The 17,540-nt window shown below is 45.8% G+C and overlaps 1 protein-coding gene across 1 annotated transcript in view; it reads left to right on the top strand.

The window, feature by feature from the left end:
* Nucleotides 1–9,944, top strand: part of LOC126272786 (dipeptidase 1-like) — a 108,177-nt gene extending 98,233 nt beyond the window's left edge. Inside the window, exons 9-10 of the mRNA XM_049975934.1 lie at nucleotides 9,586–9,662; nucleotides 9,725–9,944. Coding sequence (XP_049831891.1) covers nucleotides 9,586–9,662; nucleotides 9,725–9,944 — 297 coding nt within the window. The remainder of the gene's footprint in view (nucleotides 1–9,585; nucleotides 9,663–9,724) is intronic.
* Nucleotides 9,945–17,540: the final 7,596 nt, after the last annotated feature.

The following is a 17,540-nucleotide window of genomic DNA, read 5'->3' as shown; positions in this document are numbered from 1 at the left end:
GCCTGTGCACCCACGCCTCCCTGGTGTATGACCCGTCCGTCCGTCCGCCTGGACTTGGCATGGGAACCCAAGGACTCAGTTCCGCATGTGGCCCTCCGTTTTCTTGCGCTCCTCGCCTCATTTTTAGGCTGTGAGCCTGTCTACACTGATGGTTCCCTGGTGGATGGTCGTACTGCCTACGCTTTTGCTCATGCTGCCCATGTTGAACAGCGCTCCTTGCCAGCTGGCTGCAGTATTTTTACTGCACAGCTGGTGGCCATATTGCGCGCTCTTGAGCATATGCGTTCCTGCTCAGGTACGTCCATCGTCATCTGCAGTGACTCCCTGAGCAGCCTCCAGGCTATCGACCGCTGCTTCTTCTTCTCTTCTGGTATCCTTTATTCAGGAGTCTGTTTTTGCCATTACCCGCTCTGGTTGTTCGGTGGTCTTTGTTTGGACGCCAGGTCACGTTGGCATCCCGGGGAATGAACGTGTCGACAGGCTGGCCAAAGGGGCGGTCGACGCCCCCACTTTGGCGATCGGCCTCCCGGCTCGTGATTTGCAGCTGGCGTTGCGCCGTAAGGTGCTTCAGATGTGGCGTGACGGGTGGCGTAGCCTGACTTCGCCGAATAAACTGCGGGCTGTTAAGGAGACGACTGATGTGTGGCGGTCCTCCCTGCGGGCTTCTCGCTGGGACTCTGTCATCCTGTGTCGGCTCCGCATCGGCCATACCTATCTGACGCACGGACACCTTTTGCGTCTGGAAGATCCCCCCCCCCCGTGTCAGTGTGGGTCCCGGTTGACGGTCGCCCACATTTTGTTGGAGTGTCCCCGCCTGCGCACCCTCCGGCAGACTTTTAATCTCCCGGGCACGTTGCCTTTGGTTTTATGCGACGACGCCTCCATGGCTGACGACGTTTTAAATTTTATCCGTGGTAGTCCTTTTTATGGTTCCATTTAGGGGGGACCTGTCCCTTTCCCTTTCTGTGTATCTTGTCCTCGAGTGTCTCATTGGTTGCAGATTTTAATGTGTGTATTCGGATGGTTGACTCTTTCCCAATTTTTGTTCCCATGGTCAGTCAACTACTCTCCGGCCCTCTTCTTTTCTTCCGTTTCTTTCTGTCCGGTGTTCGTCTGTACTCTTCTTGTCTCTAGTGTTCGCTGCCACATTGGTGTTCTTTCAGTGACTGGGGTGAGGGGCGTCTCCTCCCTTCTTGTTACGTAAATTTTGTTTCGCCTGTTTTTGGAATGGGGGACTGATGACCTTAGCTGTTTAGTCCCCCTTAAACATCCCAACAACAACAACAAGAACACAACAGCCTCAGTTCTCCGACGCCTGCAGGACAGACTAGCTCATCTCGTGATCAGAAAGGATTATGAATTTCAATGGAAAGTCAAGCTTCAAACTGTGTCATATTCACTCTTTAACTAAATTTCGTTTGGGTTATTCTTGGCTGTAGGTGAGCTCATGTAAATTAACAGATTAAAAGGCAGTCAACGTAAAATTATTTTCTTTCTTCAATATTTGTGGTTACAGCTGAATATCAGTTAGAGAACTCAATGGATTTAACCAGGGCTAACTTCTTTACCAGTCCATCAGTAACGTAATGAATAGATCAAATATAGCAAAAATATTCTGCCATCAGTGATGCAGATAGTTTCTTATTGATTTGACTCTCTTAACAGCTGAAGCTCCCTGTGGAATCGGTGATGAGTAGAAACGTGTAACTGCAAGAATATCCTGGACTGTGAAGGAGGGGGGATAGCTGTAGTGGAAGACAGAGACTGCAGTACATACGTGAGATAGCTGAGGACGTTTTGTCCAAGTATGACTGTCAGATCAAATGGGTGTGACAGGAGAGGTAGTTGCGGCAGCTGCATCAAACCAGTGTGGAACCAAGCCTTCCATCATTCAGTAAAATGGCATAACAGTAAAAAGCTCCAGGTAATAATGTTTTAAACTGCTGTAGTTGATCACAGTTTACAAACGATTCCAGCTGACGTCTAGAAATGCAGGTGTTGCTGGTGCCGGCCCAGGTCCTCGCGCCATCCCTCCGCTGCTCTCGCAGGTGTCTGTCTGCAGTCAGTGATGTAAGTTTGCTGACAGAATGGGACAACTGGTTTGGAAGTGTCCACAAACACACCGTGAATAAATTGCCCTACATGGTAATTGTATCTACGTGAAATTTCCAACATGCGTACCGCTTGTCGTACGACACAAAACACCAGTGGTCGTAAATACATCCAGACTGAGAGGGGAGTCATGCCTTGTCGATGGCAGTCTGAGCAACAACGCAGGCAATGTATCTCAACAAGTTCCTGAGTGAAAGTTACAAAGGCAACTGCATGCAAACGATATTTGTGCTGGGATATCTCGCAAAAGGCCATGACTCAGGATAACACATAAAGCGTCATGTCTTTAATGGGCTAAACAACGGAGAAATGGGACAGTATTAGTGGTTGATTGTAGGTGTATAGTGTGGGTCAAAGAGTGGCCGTTTTCCCTGCTTTCAACTGACGCAAAGCACAGAGTCCACCAATGGCCAAATCAGGAGTTTAACTCACAGTGTATGAATTCTGTAGTTCAGGCCAGAAGTGGTTTTCTGATGTTTCAGGTGTTCTGCAGATACACAGCCAGAAAAAAACAGCAACACTAAAAACATAATTAATGTACAGTAATGAAATTTCGAGAATACATTTGTCTAGCTAACATATTTAAGTGATTCACACTGCAATATCACAGCATTAGAAAAGTCATTGCAAATGTAGAGCCCTGCTACGTTATTAACCGGTGTAACCCCCAGAATGCAAGCATGCAAATGTGCATGCATTGTGTTGGACAGATGCCAGACGTCACTGCATGAGTTTGAGTTCCATGTCTGTTGCCTTAGTCAGTCACTACAGAGAAGGTTAACGCTGTTTGTAGTGGACGCTGGTGTCGTTGGCTGATAATATCCCATATGTGCTCGATTGCAGACAGATCTGGTGAACGAACAGGCCAAGGCGACATGTCAGCACCCTGTAGAGCATTCTGGGTTACAGCAACAGTCTATGGACGGCCGTTATCCTGCTGCACAACACCCCAGTAGTTCTGCCCATGAATGCCAGCACAACTGGAACTACAATTTTGATATCACAGTGTGTGGGATAACCACAAGCTGGCTGTTTTTCAAGGAGTTCCTTGCGGAGCGGGGGAGTTGCCATGTATGTAAAAAACAGTATTCCATTTGAGTCCATAGTCGTATCACGGCACTGCACTGAACAGATATTTGAATGTTGTACAGGGACAGTTGAATTTAGTGAATCTAAACTTCTAATTGTTTCTGTTTATAGGTCCCCTAACTCTGAGTTCAGGGCATTTCTGCTCAAGCTAGAGGGTGGAATGTTGTGTGTCTCAGGGAGTGGGGGTCTTGGCTTGGCCGCCCGGATCGCGAGGATCGAATACAACCACTCAATCTCAAGGTGTGCTGCGCGCCGATGAGATGCATGGCTGTTGAGGTGGAACAGTCATTAGCGGGCAACCTCTGGGGAACCTGCCGCACCTCAGTTGTATAAGTCTTACCTAGGCACGCGGGGCTCTGTCTAGGTGGACTTCCCTAGCTGCTCGTGGGACCGAGATGGATCCTTCGAAATCCTCTTTTCCTCCTCCCAGCGGAAAGGGTGGGCCGCTGGAGGGTAACACCCAGTCTCTGAAGAGGGCTTGTGCAGTCAGTCCCCCTGACTGCAGCACATCTTTGACAAGTGAAGTCTTTAGTAACAGGATGCATTCTGGTACTCAGAATGTGTTTCTCATGGTGAAACGGAAGGAGGGTAGTTTCGAGAAGGTTTCGCCCTTCTATATACAAAAGGGATTGGAGGGCATCTGTGGCTCCTTAAACTCAGTGAAGCGCTTACGTAATGGGACCTTGTTAGTGGAAACTTCCACTTCCCAGCAAGCAACTAACCTCCAATCTGCTAAATGTCTTGGAGAGTATGCCATAGACACTGAACTGCACAGCACCTTGAACTACAGCAAAGGTGTTGTGACATGCTGGGATCTAGTTGACATTCCCAAGGACGAACTGCAACGTGAGTGGGCTCCGGAAGGTATCGCTGATGTCCAACACATCATGAAGAGGGTTGATGGCAATCTTGTCAAATCCGACTCCTTTATTCTGACCTTCAGTAGCACAAAACTTCCTGAACATGTTAAAGCTGGCTTCGTCCGCCTTAGCGTGAGGCCTTATTTCCCGACCCCATTGCGCTGTTTTAAATGCCAGCATTTTGGGCATACCACCTTAGGATGTAAAGGCTAAGCGACTTGTGGCAACTGTGTTAAGGCTGCTCATGAAGGAGTTGGTTGCTCGTCTCCGGCTAAATGTATTAATTGCTCTGGGAACCACCCTGTTTGGAGTAGGGAGTGCCGAATATTTTTAGAGGAACGCAAAGTCCAGGAAATCAAAACAACCAAGCGAATCCCCTATGGTGAGGCCAAGAAGATCTATAAGTCGATGCAACCTCCCACATTTGCTACATCTTTCGCATCCCTGGTTCAGAAGCCTACTCCAAAAGTCGATGCCTCAACGCAGACCGAGGTGGTGAGTGTTGGCACTAACACCTGCAGCTGCCAGTGCACTTGCAACACAGCCAGTGTTTCAGAGCCGGTAGCCCCTACTCGAACGGCAGACAAGGGTACAGTGGCGAACTTGGGCCAGCCCCTGTCGCCTTCAACAGCTGAGGCTGTTCCCAAGCCCAGTGCGCCAATTACCACTCCCACATCAGCTCCCCCAAAGCCCACCAAATCACAGAAAGCTCCTGTACCGCAGAAACACCGGGTCAGATCCCGTGGTAAACCGTCTGACCATGCGGCTGTTGTTTTACGTGAGGTTTCATCTGACTCTTCCCCAGAGTTGATGGAATACGACGTATGTGTGGGGCAATCGCCCCACACCTGCCCCTCCACCTGCTGCGGTCTCCCCGCCTCGTCGGAGAGACAGGATGAAGGTGCTACCCCCAACATAGATGGCTCCCATACTTCAGTGGAACTTGCAAGGGTTCAGGACGCATGTGGAGGAACTTCGTCTACTCTCTCAGGGTAGACCACTATGTCTCTGTCTCCAGGAGGCCTATTTCTATCCCTCATACTCCCCTGAGCTGCGAGGCTATACACTCCACAAAAAGGACGACCTGTATGGAGAGAGAGCTAGAGGAGGTGTAGGTATTTTCGTCAGGATGGACTACCACTCCTCGCCTCTCTCGCTTATGACGACTTTACAGGCTGTCGCTGTGTCTGTGCTAGTACGTCATCCATTGACTATCTGTTCACTTTACTTGCCCCCACATGACGCACTTGATGAAGTGGCCCTCACCGACCTTCTTACACAGCTCCCCCAACCATTCATTATTTGTGGTGATTTTAATGCCCACAATGTGCTTTGGGGCTCTGCAATTACCTGCCCCAGGGGTAGAGCAATTGAGAGGCTTCTCCTGTCATCCTGTGCCTACTTGCTCAATGAAGGACAGAGTACTCATTTCTGCACGGCGACTGGGTCGTTCTCTGCCATTGATCTCTCGCTTTGCTCTCCAGCTCTTGCCGCCAGTGCTCACTGGGAAGTGGTCGCTGACTTGCATGGCAGTAATCATTTCCCCATCTGGATTCACCTGCCAGATGACGTGGGCCCCGAAAGGAGACCACCACGATGGGTGCTCAGTGGACCTGACTGGACACTTTATAGCCAGTTGGCCCAATTCGAACACTGTGCGACTGTTGAGGTGTGGGTGGATCATATTACCGAAACGGTCCACCACGCCGCTGCAGCATCCATTCCACAGTCCATGGGCCCCCGGAAGAGGCCACCTGTGCCTTGGTGGAGCGCCGAATGCTGCTCTGCAATCAGGACCAGGCGTGCGGCTCTGCGTCGGTTCAAGTCTCGGCCGACTGCTGAGAATCTTGCAGTATTTCGGGTGGTGAGGGCAAGGTGTCGCCGCTTTATTCGTGAGAGCAAGAAGAAGTCATGGCAACAGTTCCTAAATAGCATTAACCGTTCCACCAAAAGATCCATTGTGTGGGAGACCATCAGGAGAATTTGTGGCAGAGGAAGGAAGTGTCCCATAGCTGCTGCAATGAATAACGGCACTCTCCACACGGATCCGCGAGACATTGCCCAGACTATGGCAGCGTATTTTGCCACAGTTACTGCAACAACCAGTGAGGATCCAGGTTTCCAGCGCCATAGGGCCGTTGCTGAGAGATGTAGTCTGGACTTCCAGTCCACCTCTCAAGAAGTTTACAACTGCCCATTTTCTATGTGGGAGCTGGATTCTGCATTGTCTGGAGCTCGTGACACATCCCCTGGTCACGACAGGGTCCATTACAGTATGCTATGTCACCTCATAATGCGCAACAAAGAAATCCTACTCGCAATTTTTAATGCAATTTGTGCCTCGGGTCACTTTCCTGACGCGTGGCGTGAGGCAGTTTTAATCCCTTTTTTAAAACCTGGGAAAGACCGCACGAGCCCAAGTAGCTAGCGTATTGTTGCCCTCACTAATTGCATAGGGAAGACCTTGGAGCGGATGGTCAACCGCCGCCTTGTCTGCATGTTAGAATCCCAGCAACCCCTTAGTCGCTTTCATTGTGGGTTCAGGAGGTTTCGTTCCACCTTCGATAACCTGACCCTACTGGAGGCGGCTATACAACAAGCTTTCCTACGCCGTCATCACCTTCTAGGTGTATTTTTCGACATTGAGAAGGCCTACGATACCACTTGGAGGCGTCTCACCCTGGAGCAACTTCACGAATGGGGTATTCGGGGTTCTCTTCCTCTTTTTATTCAGCCACGATATTTTAGATACCGAATTGGTGACGTCCTGTCTGATCGCTTTGAGCAGGAGGACGGTGTCCCTCAGGGTAGCATTTTAAGTGTGACTCTCTTTGCCATCGCTATTAATATCATTACGTCCATAGTGAAAAATCCTGTCCAGTGTTCTTTGTTTGTGGATGATTTCTCTTTGTTTTGCTCTTTATTAAGCCTTGCAACGACAACTCGTCAGTTGCAACTTACGATTAGACGATTGGATGACTGGGCGCGGAAGAGTGATTTTAAGTTTTCCACCGATAAGTCTGTATGTGTTCTTTTTAACCGTTCTCGTTCCATTTTAACCTTTCCTGAGTTGCGGATGAGGTACATTGTTCTTACTTTTAAAGACACCGTGAGGTTTCTGGGGCTCGTTTTTGACTCGAAGCTCACGTGGTTACCTCATCTTAAAGACCTGAAATGGCAGTCGCTTAAGGCTTTAAGTATTTTAAAATGTCTTAGCCACAGTACATGGGGAGCTGGCAGGACTTGTCTCCTCCAGTTTTACAGGGCGTTTGTGCGATGTCGGCTCGATTATGGGTGCACGGTGTATGGGTCTGCGAGGCCTTCTTACTTAAAGATGTTGGACGTTGTGCACCATGAAGGGCTTTGGTTGGCCACTGGGGCATTCCGAACTAGCCCCATACCAAGCCTGTGTGCAGAGGAAGGTGAGCCGCCACTTTCTATGCGGCGACGGCTACTTACAGTGCACCAGGCGTATAAAACTTTGTCCACACCATACACCCCTGCATACCCTGCCGTTGCTCAGCCTCCTCTTATTTCATAACCGGCAACGTGCGACGCAGCTCTATGGGATTCGCGCACAGGATTGCCTCGCTGCGATGTCTATGGCTGGTCTTCGTGTTTTGCGTCGCGGTTGGTGCAGATCTCCACCTTGGCTCCTCTGGAGACCCAAACTTATTTTAGATTTGACTAATTTTAAGAAAGATCGCACACCAGATTTTACATTCCAATCTCTGTTTTTTAACATTTTAGATGTGCATCACGGTTTTACTGTCGTGTACACTGATGGCTCCAAACAGGAGAATTTCCTTGGCTGTTCTGTAGTGTTCCCTGATCAAGTTACCCGGATTCGCCTCCCTGATGAATATACCGTTTTCGCAGCGGAGCTCCACGCGATCCTGAAGGCACTGGAGCAGATGAATCGTGTTCAGGGCGATCGATTTCTTCTCTGCTCCGATTCTCTTAGTGCCTTACAATCACTGCAGCACCTGTATCCGACTGAGGCGATGGTCCAGCTGATACATAACCAACTGTACGTGCTCCAACGGCGGGGTACAGAAGTATCCTTCTGCTGGGTGCCTGGTCATGTTGGCATCTGGGGCAATGAACAGGCCGATCGGGCGGCCAAGGAGGCCTGCAGAGAGCAGGATGTGGTCCAGTGTCCTATTCCCTTGCAGTCAGTCATCGCTGCACTCCACAGAAAGTGCATGGAGTTGTGGGAAGACGAATGGTTGGCGGTGACGGCCAATAAACTGCGGTTGATAAAGTCAGCCACTCGGCCGTGGCGTTCCTCCTGCCGGTTGCTCAGGCGGGAGGAGGTGGCCCTCACACGACTTAGGATCGGGCACTGTCCTCTCACACATAGCTTTTTATTACAGCGGGAGGATCCACCGTTTTGTGATGCTTGTGGTGTGCACATCTCTGTCCGGCACATTTTAACAGACTGCATTTTATACTGTGATGCACGGGCAGAAGCACAAGTTGCTGGGGATCTGCCTTCTGTTTTAGCTAATGATGAGATGTGTGTGTCTAGGGTTTTTAAGTTTTGTGATGTGTCTGGACTCCGGCCTAAAATTTTAGGCTGGAGGTTTTAGTGTATTGCAGAGTGGCTGACTCCTCCCCTTTTTTCCTTGTGGTCAGCCAGCCACTTCCATCTGCTACATTGTTTTAGCTTCCTCTATCATTTTCTTCCTGTGTTGTCCATGTTTTACTGCTGACGCTCTGCTTCATCCCACGCTTTGGTGTGGGTGAGCACACGTTTTTCAATGATTGTTACCCATGTTTTCTGTTCCGTTTTATATTCCTGTGCTGGGATTTTTCATGACACCCGTCTCACTAAGTTACTGGACGGGATATTCTTACTAGAGGGAGGGTCACGTTAACACAACATCTGATACTATTTCCACAAGTAGCCAACACGGGTCTGGGAGGAGTAAACGAAACTAAACTCCTCCCGACGGTACCGACCGGCCGCCGTGTCATTCTCACCCCACAGGCGTCACTGGATGCGGATATGGAGAAGCATGTGGTCAGCACACCACTCTCCCAACCGTAGTCAAGTTTCTGAGAACGGAACCGCTACTTCTCAATCAAGTAGCTCCTCAGTTTGCCTCACAAGGGCTGAGTGGACCCCGCTTGCCAACAACGCTCGGTAGACCAGATTGTCACCCATCCGAGTGCTAGCCCAGCCCGACAGCGCTTAACTTTGGTGATCTGACGGGAATCGGTGTTACCAGTGTGACAAGGACGTTGGCTTGGGAGGAGCAGTAGACGATAAAAGTGGGAAGCTAAAATACACATAACGGATTACACAGAAAGTTGGGTGTGGTAGCTGTGTAAAAATGGAAGAATTCGTACGACATAGAAAAAAAGTGAAGGGCAGCGTTGGAGTAGCTGGAAAACTGATGGCGTATACATAATGAAAATCAGAAGAGTTATGGGATAAGACGACATGCGTATTTTGTTCGTGGGTAGCAGAGTGCTGACGGGAGAGCTTGTGGAGACAGCGAGGCGCCGTCTGTTGCAGATGAGGGACGCGATGCAGCTGGCCGGCATCCCGCCCTACGAGGCCGACCCCCCACTGCCGCCCACCGACAACTGCTCGTCGGCCCACCTCTTCTGAGGCGGCAGCCGCAGCTCAGGCCGCTGCTCCTGGCGTCCGGCAGCAGCAGCCGCCTCCACAGCCGGCTCTGGCCGCTGCCCCTGGAGTCCCGGCTGCTGTCACCACCACAGCCGTCTCGTCAGCCGCCGGCTGTGGGCCGCTGCTCTCCACACTGCACCAGCCGCGCCGTGCTGTCCCAGTCAACACGTGGGCTTCACTGTCTGGTCCCTGCAACTTCCCAACACCTACGTACAGGCTCCTCAAACCAGTACCAGCAACTGTAGCGTTACTGCGCTGGTCACTCCATTTCTCAGTTCACTCGTGACGAGAGCAACGGAAACAAGATTCAATAATTTTTCGTATGCATGAATTTCCTAGAAGAAACTGTTTCCTGGAGTTAGTTTCTTACGGCATAAAAATTTACTTGTCTTTGGATTGTGATTACCCAATTTCGCCACACACCTAATTTAAAAAAAAATTAAAAGCTCACGTGGTGTGGTAGTGTCTGAAGATCGAATTCGATGATTATCAAAACCGATCACTTATTTCATTTTATGACATTAAGTACACCCTGTCAGTTTTTCTGTTGTTAGATGAAGCTACGTAATTGAATGTAACAAAAAGGAATTTCGATTCGCAAATGTTGCTACATACCAGGTCACCAGATCAGCAAGGAGCTGGCGAGTATGTATTCCCATATGATCTACAGCACTACTCCCCCCCCCCCCCCCCCCCCTGTACCAAGTGACTTTCTTCTACGCCGCTATTGCCGTGGATACTAGACCCGTACCAGAAAGACAAACTGATTAATAGGCGTAGGCGTCCAAAAGGGGCGACTCAAAGGTAGGGGCACTTACGCTCTCCTGGAATCTGTGGTGTAGACGGTAATCTACTACAGAATTCTCACAAATTTCTAAAATTAATGATCATAGATCCATTAAACCACAGGTTCAGCAATGCTGACTGCGGCGAGGTATACTATGACATTAACGGTCACTATGTAACTTCAGGAGAAATTTGGCTACTTCCAAAACTTCCGACGCCGTCTTACAGTGAGAATTGATCTGATGCGAGACTCCACAAGACTCGCCGAAACACTTGACCGCCCCAGCCTCTCCTCCTACCTCCTATCATTTATCTTCCACTCGCCTTATTACCACGTAAGGAGCCGCAGGGAGGGACATGTTGAACAGCCTGTCGCGCACAGATCTCGGGAAGCTCTCTCCTCACCAGCGCAGCACAAGCGTGACTGTAGTATTTTTGTCTCTAATTGCCGCAATGGCAGTCCCCCTCTCCATGCAACGCAGTTTAATGACAACATCAGTTTTATTTCTCTCTCTGCGTAAATGGCGCGCCTACATTCAGTCTTATACGACAGCGACCTCTCTGTGGTCCCTGAAGAATACAGCCAGTTAATAACGAAAATGTGCTCATCTGTGCTTCATGTGTCGTCCCAAATTGAACAGCTTGAAAGAGAAAAAGCAGTTTTCTGAACTGGAAAAGAGAAGAACAATTGCATAATTTCCAGTAATGGGCAGCCACGCAGTTACAAATTCTGTAACATAGCTTACAAGCGTGCGGGACAACTTGTCAGTTGCGGCAGACAACGAATTTCTCACTTCAGTCTCCGGCGGCCAAACAGGTTTTGGAAGCTTCCCACGTTGGCCTAACTGACTTTCGGCCGTCTGCGACATTTTGTACATCATCATCATCATTTAAGACTGATTATGCCTTTCAGCGTTCAGTCTGGAGCATAGCTCCCCTTATAAAGTTCCTCCATGATCCCCTATTCAGTGCTAACATTCGTGCCTCTTCTGATGTTAAACCTATTACTTCAAAATCATTCTTAACCGAATCCAGGTACCTTCTCCTTGGTCTGCCCCGACTCTTCCTACCCTCTACTGCTGAACCCATGAGTCTCTTGGGTAACCTTGCTTCTCCCATGCGTGTAACATGACCCCACCATCTAAGCCTGTTCGTCCAGACTGCTACATCTATAGAGTTCATTCCCAGTTTTTCTTTGATTTCCTCATTGTGGACACCCTTCTGCCATTGTTCCCATCTACTAGTACCTGCAATCATCCTAGCTACTTTCATATCCGTACCTTCAACCTTGTTGACAAGGCAACCTGAATCCACTCAGCTTCCGCTCCCGTACAACAAATCTGGTCGAAAGATGGAAGAACAAACAAACAAAATGGAAGTACAAACAAATCAAAAACGTAGATTTGATAACATGTTGTGTTGACCTTTCTGCGGGTCAAGAAAACATAAGTGTGAAAGTAATGTAGAACATGTATTAACACTACTTCGTAAGCGAACAAAGTAATATGGCGTAATAGTTAGTTATTTAATCAGGTAGTTTCATATTTAATGCATCTTTCGTACAATTAATTGCGATGATCACTTAACGTTTACACTAGGTATTCATGTCTACCCGATGATCATTTAGACGGTTTCAAAATATATTTCTTGTTTCTCCAGAATGAAGAGTATCAACGGCATTTTACCTGGTTATTTTTATTGGTATGCAGATAAATTTTCTCTGACATTGTGATTTTTTCCCGTTTTTAATTTTGAACGCCTCTAGCTTATTTCATAAATATTCGAAGCATATGGATGACGTTTTTGCTGGTTATAATTGTTGGTAACTAGAAATATTTTCTCTGTCGTGCTGTCTTTTTTATCCCAATTTTTTACTCTCATTGTCAACCTAACATGAGTGCCATATCTCAGATGTCTGCCTGTCCAGGTAAGCACAGCTCGTGACGTTCACCTCCACCCCTTTCTCTCTCTCTCTCTCTCCCTGTCTCCCTCTGTCTCCCCCCCCCCCCCCCCCCTCTTACTTTAAATTAGCCCAATGCACGAAGACGCGTGTTAAGGCGCATGGGGAGGAGTGCACAACTCTGCATTGCGTAACAAATTTAATAATTCTTTTGACACACTTATGTTCAGTGATGTAAAAACTGATGTCCCACTCCATGCTTCATCCTGTTATGGGTGTATTTCTCTTTTGACTTTCTAAAGTAGCCTATGTTCTTCGTCAGGGTTGACGCTATCTCCATACAAAATTTCAGCTGTTTCAAATCAGTTCAGTGGTTTAGTTGTGAAAACGTAACCAACAGAACCACTTTCGCATTTACTAATATTCTTATAGGCGTATGTATTAAACACGTTGAGGATTGGATAAGAATTGTATTAATTATTATTAATTATGTTGAATCGTATTACGTAGAACGTATAATCAATAAAAACATTTTCATAAATATGATGAAGTTGAAAATCAAAGAGGAAACGCTTTATCAAATAGTAAATATTTTTCGCTACATCGCGTTGTATTGTTCAAATCAATGAATATCTTGTTCTTTCTAAAGTATCTTATGTTCTTCCTCAGGGTTCAATGTATCTCCATATTAAATTTCATCGAAAACGGTTCAGCGGTTTAGTTGTGAAAAGCTAACAGACAAATACAGTTTCGCCTTTATAGAGTTACTGTGGATGTCCTTTGCATATACACAATGTGACTGTAGCTATGAATGTCACGGATTACGTTCACTAAACCACTCTACTTATTCAAAATTGTCTCCCCCTGAATCAATACATGGCTGAAATCATTTTAAAAGTGTTTTGAAACAACCATTGTCGTCCTATTTTGGAATTGTATTAGTAGTGCAGTCCAGTTTTCTAGGATGTCATTCACTGAGTCGTAATGATGACCTTTCATTATCAACTTTTAATTGGGGAACAAGCGGAAGTTGGCTGGGCTGAAATCCGACGAATACGGTGGGTGATCCAGCACTGTGATCCGTTTGCCGGCCAAAAAGCTCGCGTAAGAAGATATAGAAAAAATACTAACATATGTTGTGTACAATTTTTTTCTAAATCTTACACCATCAAATCTTTAACTACCACAACACGCTGCAAGATTAGCTACAAGTTGGAATATATAGATACAAACTGTTCACAAAATATATTTTTATCCTTATACCAGTATTGTCACGCTGACGTTAAAAATTAAAAATTTCAAACAGAAAAGGGTCATAATCACTGAAACAATTTTGAAGAAACTTTGTCAAAATCACGGAGTCATAAAATCTCATTGACTAGTACTCGTCAAAAGTGTTGAAGATGGAAGTAAACTTCAAATAATATTCTTCGAATCCTGATCTCATTTATAGGACATGCAAGAGTAACATCAAAAATTTGGAGAGACTGACAAATTTCTCAAAAGAAAACAAGATCAGGAACAACTTTTGTTGAAAAGAAAATGTTCGCTAATGCTGCCCACCAACGCTAGGTATCATATAGAATTTGGTGTCTCAGAGAAGATGACATTTCACTGAACTAACAGAGACTACTAACCACATTGCACACTGCCCACCCTAGTAAATTGATAGAGTGAGTTTCAACGAGAGAACCTTGGAATTAATTGTCTCTTTCTGAAGAGAGATTGTTTAAAAAGGAATCAGGAATTTTAACTGCCTCGGCCTATCCTGTTTCGTGCAAAGCAGATGAGTGTTTATAGGGACGACATATTGTATACACACATCACAGAGCGCCTCTCAGGGGCATAACCAATACACAAGGATACCTAGAGCTGCTGGGAATCATTAACGAACATTTTGTCTCAAAGAAAAGTTGCTCCCAACAACGTGGGCAGCGTATTTCGTCTGTCTCTCATCCGACATGGAAGAGTCTTGCTGGAGATTCTGTTGCTGAAACTGTGATAGTTCCTTCAGTCTTATTTACGGAGGAGCCAACATTTGGAGGCGACAGAGTAACATTTTTCCGCTATCATTTTTGTGGGAAAATCCAAATCGTTATTGTGTAATTCAGACCAGACACGACTACTATTTTAAGGCTAATGTACTGGTTAAGATAAATGTAGGGGATAACGTTAATCTATGATATTAGAATAAGCCCTCGGTCACAAATATCCAGTCAAAATTGACCAGGTTTCGACGCTACTGTAAGCGTCGTCTACAGAATTGGACTAACTGTTCTAAAACATATTAGGTATACAATACATTAATAAAATTAAAGTTTCTACTGACTGGAAAAGATGCAGTACTACAAGTCACATATTAAAAAAGATCTGAGCCGGAGAGGCGACGTCACGAATAGTTGTGAGATGGGCTGCTCGTACTGTGAACCCTTGTTCACACCGCGTTCCTTGCAGATAGTCTTTGAAGGGACAGCCCGAATTGTTTCATTGGTAATTACTTTTAATGGTGATTCAATGAATCTGTTTCTCAACCATAAGGCAAACGGGGGACACAAGCAACCACTGCCACACACGGTACACTCCCACACGGCGTCTTTACTTTCTCTAATTTCGCATTTCACATTACTATATTACGAGGACTCCTCTCACGATTACATTTATTGGGTACTGTAAAGGGGCGGAATTACTATTCCATACACATAAATATCATTTTTATTCCCCCCCCCCCCCCCCCCCCACACCCTTACTCTACGTTCTGCACAAACTAACATACATTAAGTTACGAGGACATGTTGCGCACTCCCTCTAATCCAAATGGTCTCATAATTCAGTTATATGCGTGGGATTGGGCGGAATGTCACGTTGCTCTTGGGATTAGCGTTTTCGTAGAGCATTCTTTTACTCACGCCTCACAAAGGCTGAATAACAACAACTATTTTAAAATAACCCATTCAAAAAGAATTTCATGGTCCACTCCTGACTTTTGGCAAGAACAAATAGCAAACTAAGAGTGGAGCTTATACTGGGGGCTGGGTGGTACGCAAACGCACCCAGTTAATACATGAATTTGAAATACGTCCTATCAAATCCTACACACGAACACTCGCAAAACATATACTGACTTTCTACAACAACGATCGCATGCAATGGCGAAACACCTTATCACTGTAAACAAATTTACTTATCATCTTTGGTCAGCAGTCTTGGATAGTATCAAATTTGCACTCGAAAAACATGCAATGCCAACTCTGTACTTTCACAGAACGATTGTCAGCTCATGGGCTGTGTAGCCAAGTCCACGTGGGATCTTGGAAATGAACAGCTCTAAATTACCCAGGTAGCACAGTGGAGACAAAGATCAACAAAGAGAAAAATAAATCAAATTAACTAACTTCACACGAAAAATTCGTTAAATATTTCACAGTATTCACACCCCCGATTCCTAAACTGCTACTACAATAAGGAAATGATTACTTTTTGTCATACGCTTATGACCAAATAATTAAAGGTTGCAGAAAGTGAGAAGCCCATGCATGCTACGAATAAAAATCTTACAAATTCTGGAATGTTATAATTAAACGATCTTTAGCTGAGAACTGAAATGGAAAACTATAGTAAATGCTGAAAGCATCACATGATTAGCAACTTTAAATTGGATTAGAAAGCTCTCTATGCTCACGTTGAATCGTGAATTGTAACTATCTAACATACTCAAAAACAACTTTAAAAGGCGGTCATGAAGTCAGTATCAAACAGTTACTCTCATAACTTTCCTAAGTGAATACAGGCCGACGCAATATGTTTCGATTTTTTTAAATACAGTTTTATGGTACTTAACTTACGGTATTATCTTCAGTAATGGTTTAATAAAATTCAACTATCTGGATAGCATAGACGGTAAATCTGTTTTGTATAATGTATCAAGGTAATGTCACTGGAATGAAGTAGATATTTCACTATGTCACGTTTGCTGGTCAGTATGAACAAAATCTTTTAAGTTGAAAACAAGTATTAAAACGTTCTTTAAAACGTTCTCTTAGTGTATTACTATCACGTCTTCCTGCAATTCCTCTATTGTCTACTAGTGCCTATGCTACTAAAATGCCCACCGAAGAAAGACTGATATTTTGCTCTCACGTGATCTTTTTAACGCATTACCGGAAATTAAGAAAGAGACCTTTATCCTGTAAACTACAAAAATTTTCTTTCTTGTGATCACGATATCCCTAATTTATGTCTACACCTTTTTACTGTCTGTGAGGTAAGGTTATAGGGAGCCAAATGAGTACACATCGAATCTATTACATTATACTCAGTTGTAAATGTTGTGTTAATAACAGAAATGTAAAATAATTGTTAAAAAGCGAAATCTACTAGACTTAGATTTGTTATATTTTGTGGTAGAGCTACGTATTATAAGCAATAAGTTAACTACTTTCCAAGGTGTTGCTAACAAAAATTTTGTTTCTAGAATAAATTTTGTTAACATTTCAATCACTGTGTTTACTATCCAACCACGTCCTCCACATGTCCATTAAAATAATGAAAAATAAGAAGGAATCCTGGGATAAAAATTTCCGTCGACGAGGAAATCATTAGCAGCAGGAAACCCGCTCAAGATGGGGAAGAAATTGACAGTGTTCTCTCCAAAGGAAGCTTCACAGTGTTAGCACCAGCCGATTTAGAGAAACCTGCAAAAAGCTTACGTTGGATCACGAGTTGAACCCTGATGCTCCGGAATGCGGGACCGGCGTGGCGAAACCGAGGAAAGGCAGCGACGGCTCGCACGCGGCAGCAGACGGCCAGGGGAAACGTGAGGGGCAGCTGGGGGCGGCGCCAGAGATGGCGAAGCCGCGCCCCTTCTGCCTAACTGACACAGCGCCGCTCGTGAGGCATCTACCACGTACACAGGGGGGTATCTACAACTTCATCGACTTCTTCTTTACTACTCCGCAATTCATGGTTAAGCCCCTGACAAAGATTTTCATAAAAAATCTTTCCTAGTAAGCTCCGGTCCCTGTCATTTTGTACGATGATCATTTGCCCTATGTAGCATTGCGCCAATAAAATATTTTCGTATTCGGGGAGAAAGTTTGACACTGAAACTTAGTGGAAAGATCTCGCTGGAACGAAAAATTCCTTTGTTTTAATGAGC

The sequence above is a fragment of the Schistocerca gregaria genome, chromosome 5, assembly GCF_023897955.1.
Source record: "Schistocerca gregaria isolate iqSchGreg1 chromosome 5, iqSchGreg1.2, whole genome shotgun sequence".
Classification (NCBI taxonomy): domain Eukaryota; kingdom Metazoa; phylum Arthropoda; class Insecta; order Orthoptera; family Acrididae; genus Schistocerca; species Schistocerca gregaria.
Note: the sequence above shows the minus strand (reverse complement) of the source record. Positions and strands in the feature narration are given on the sequence as shown.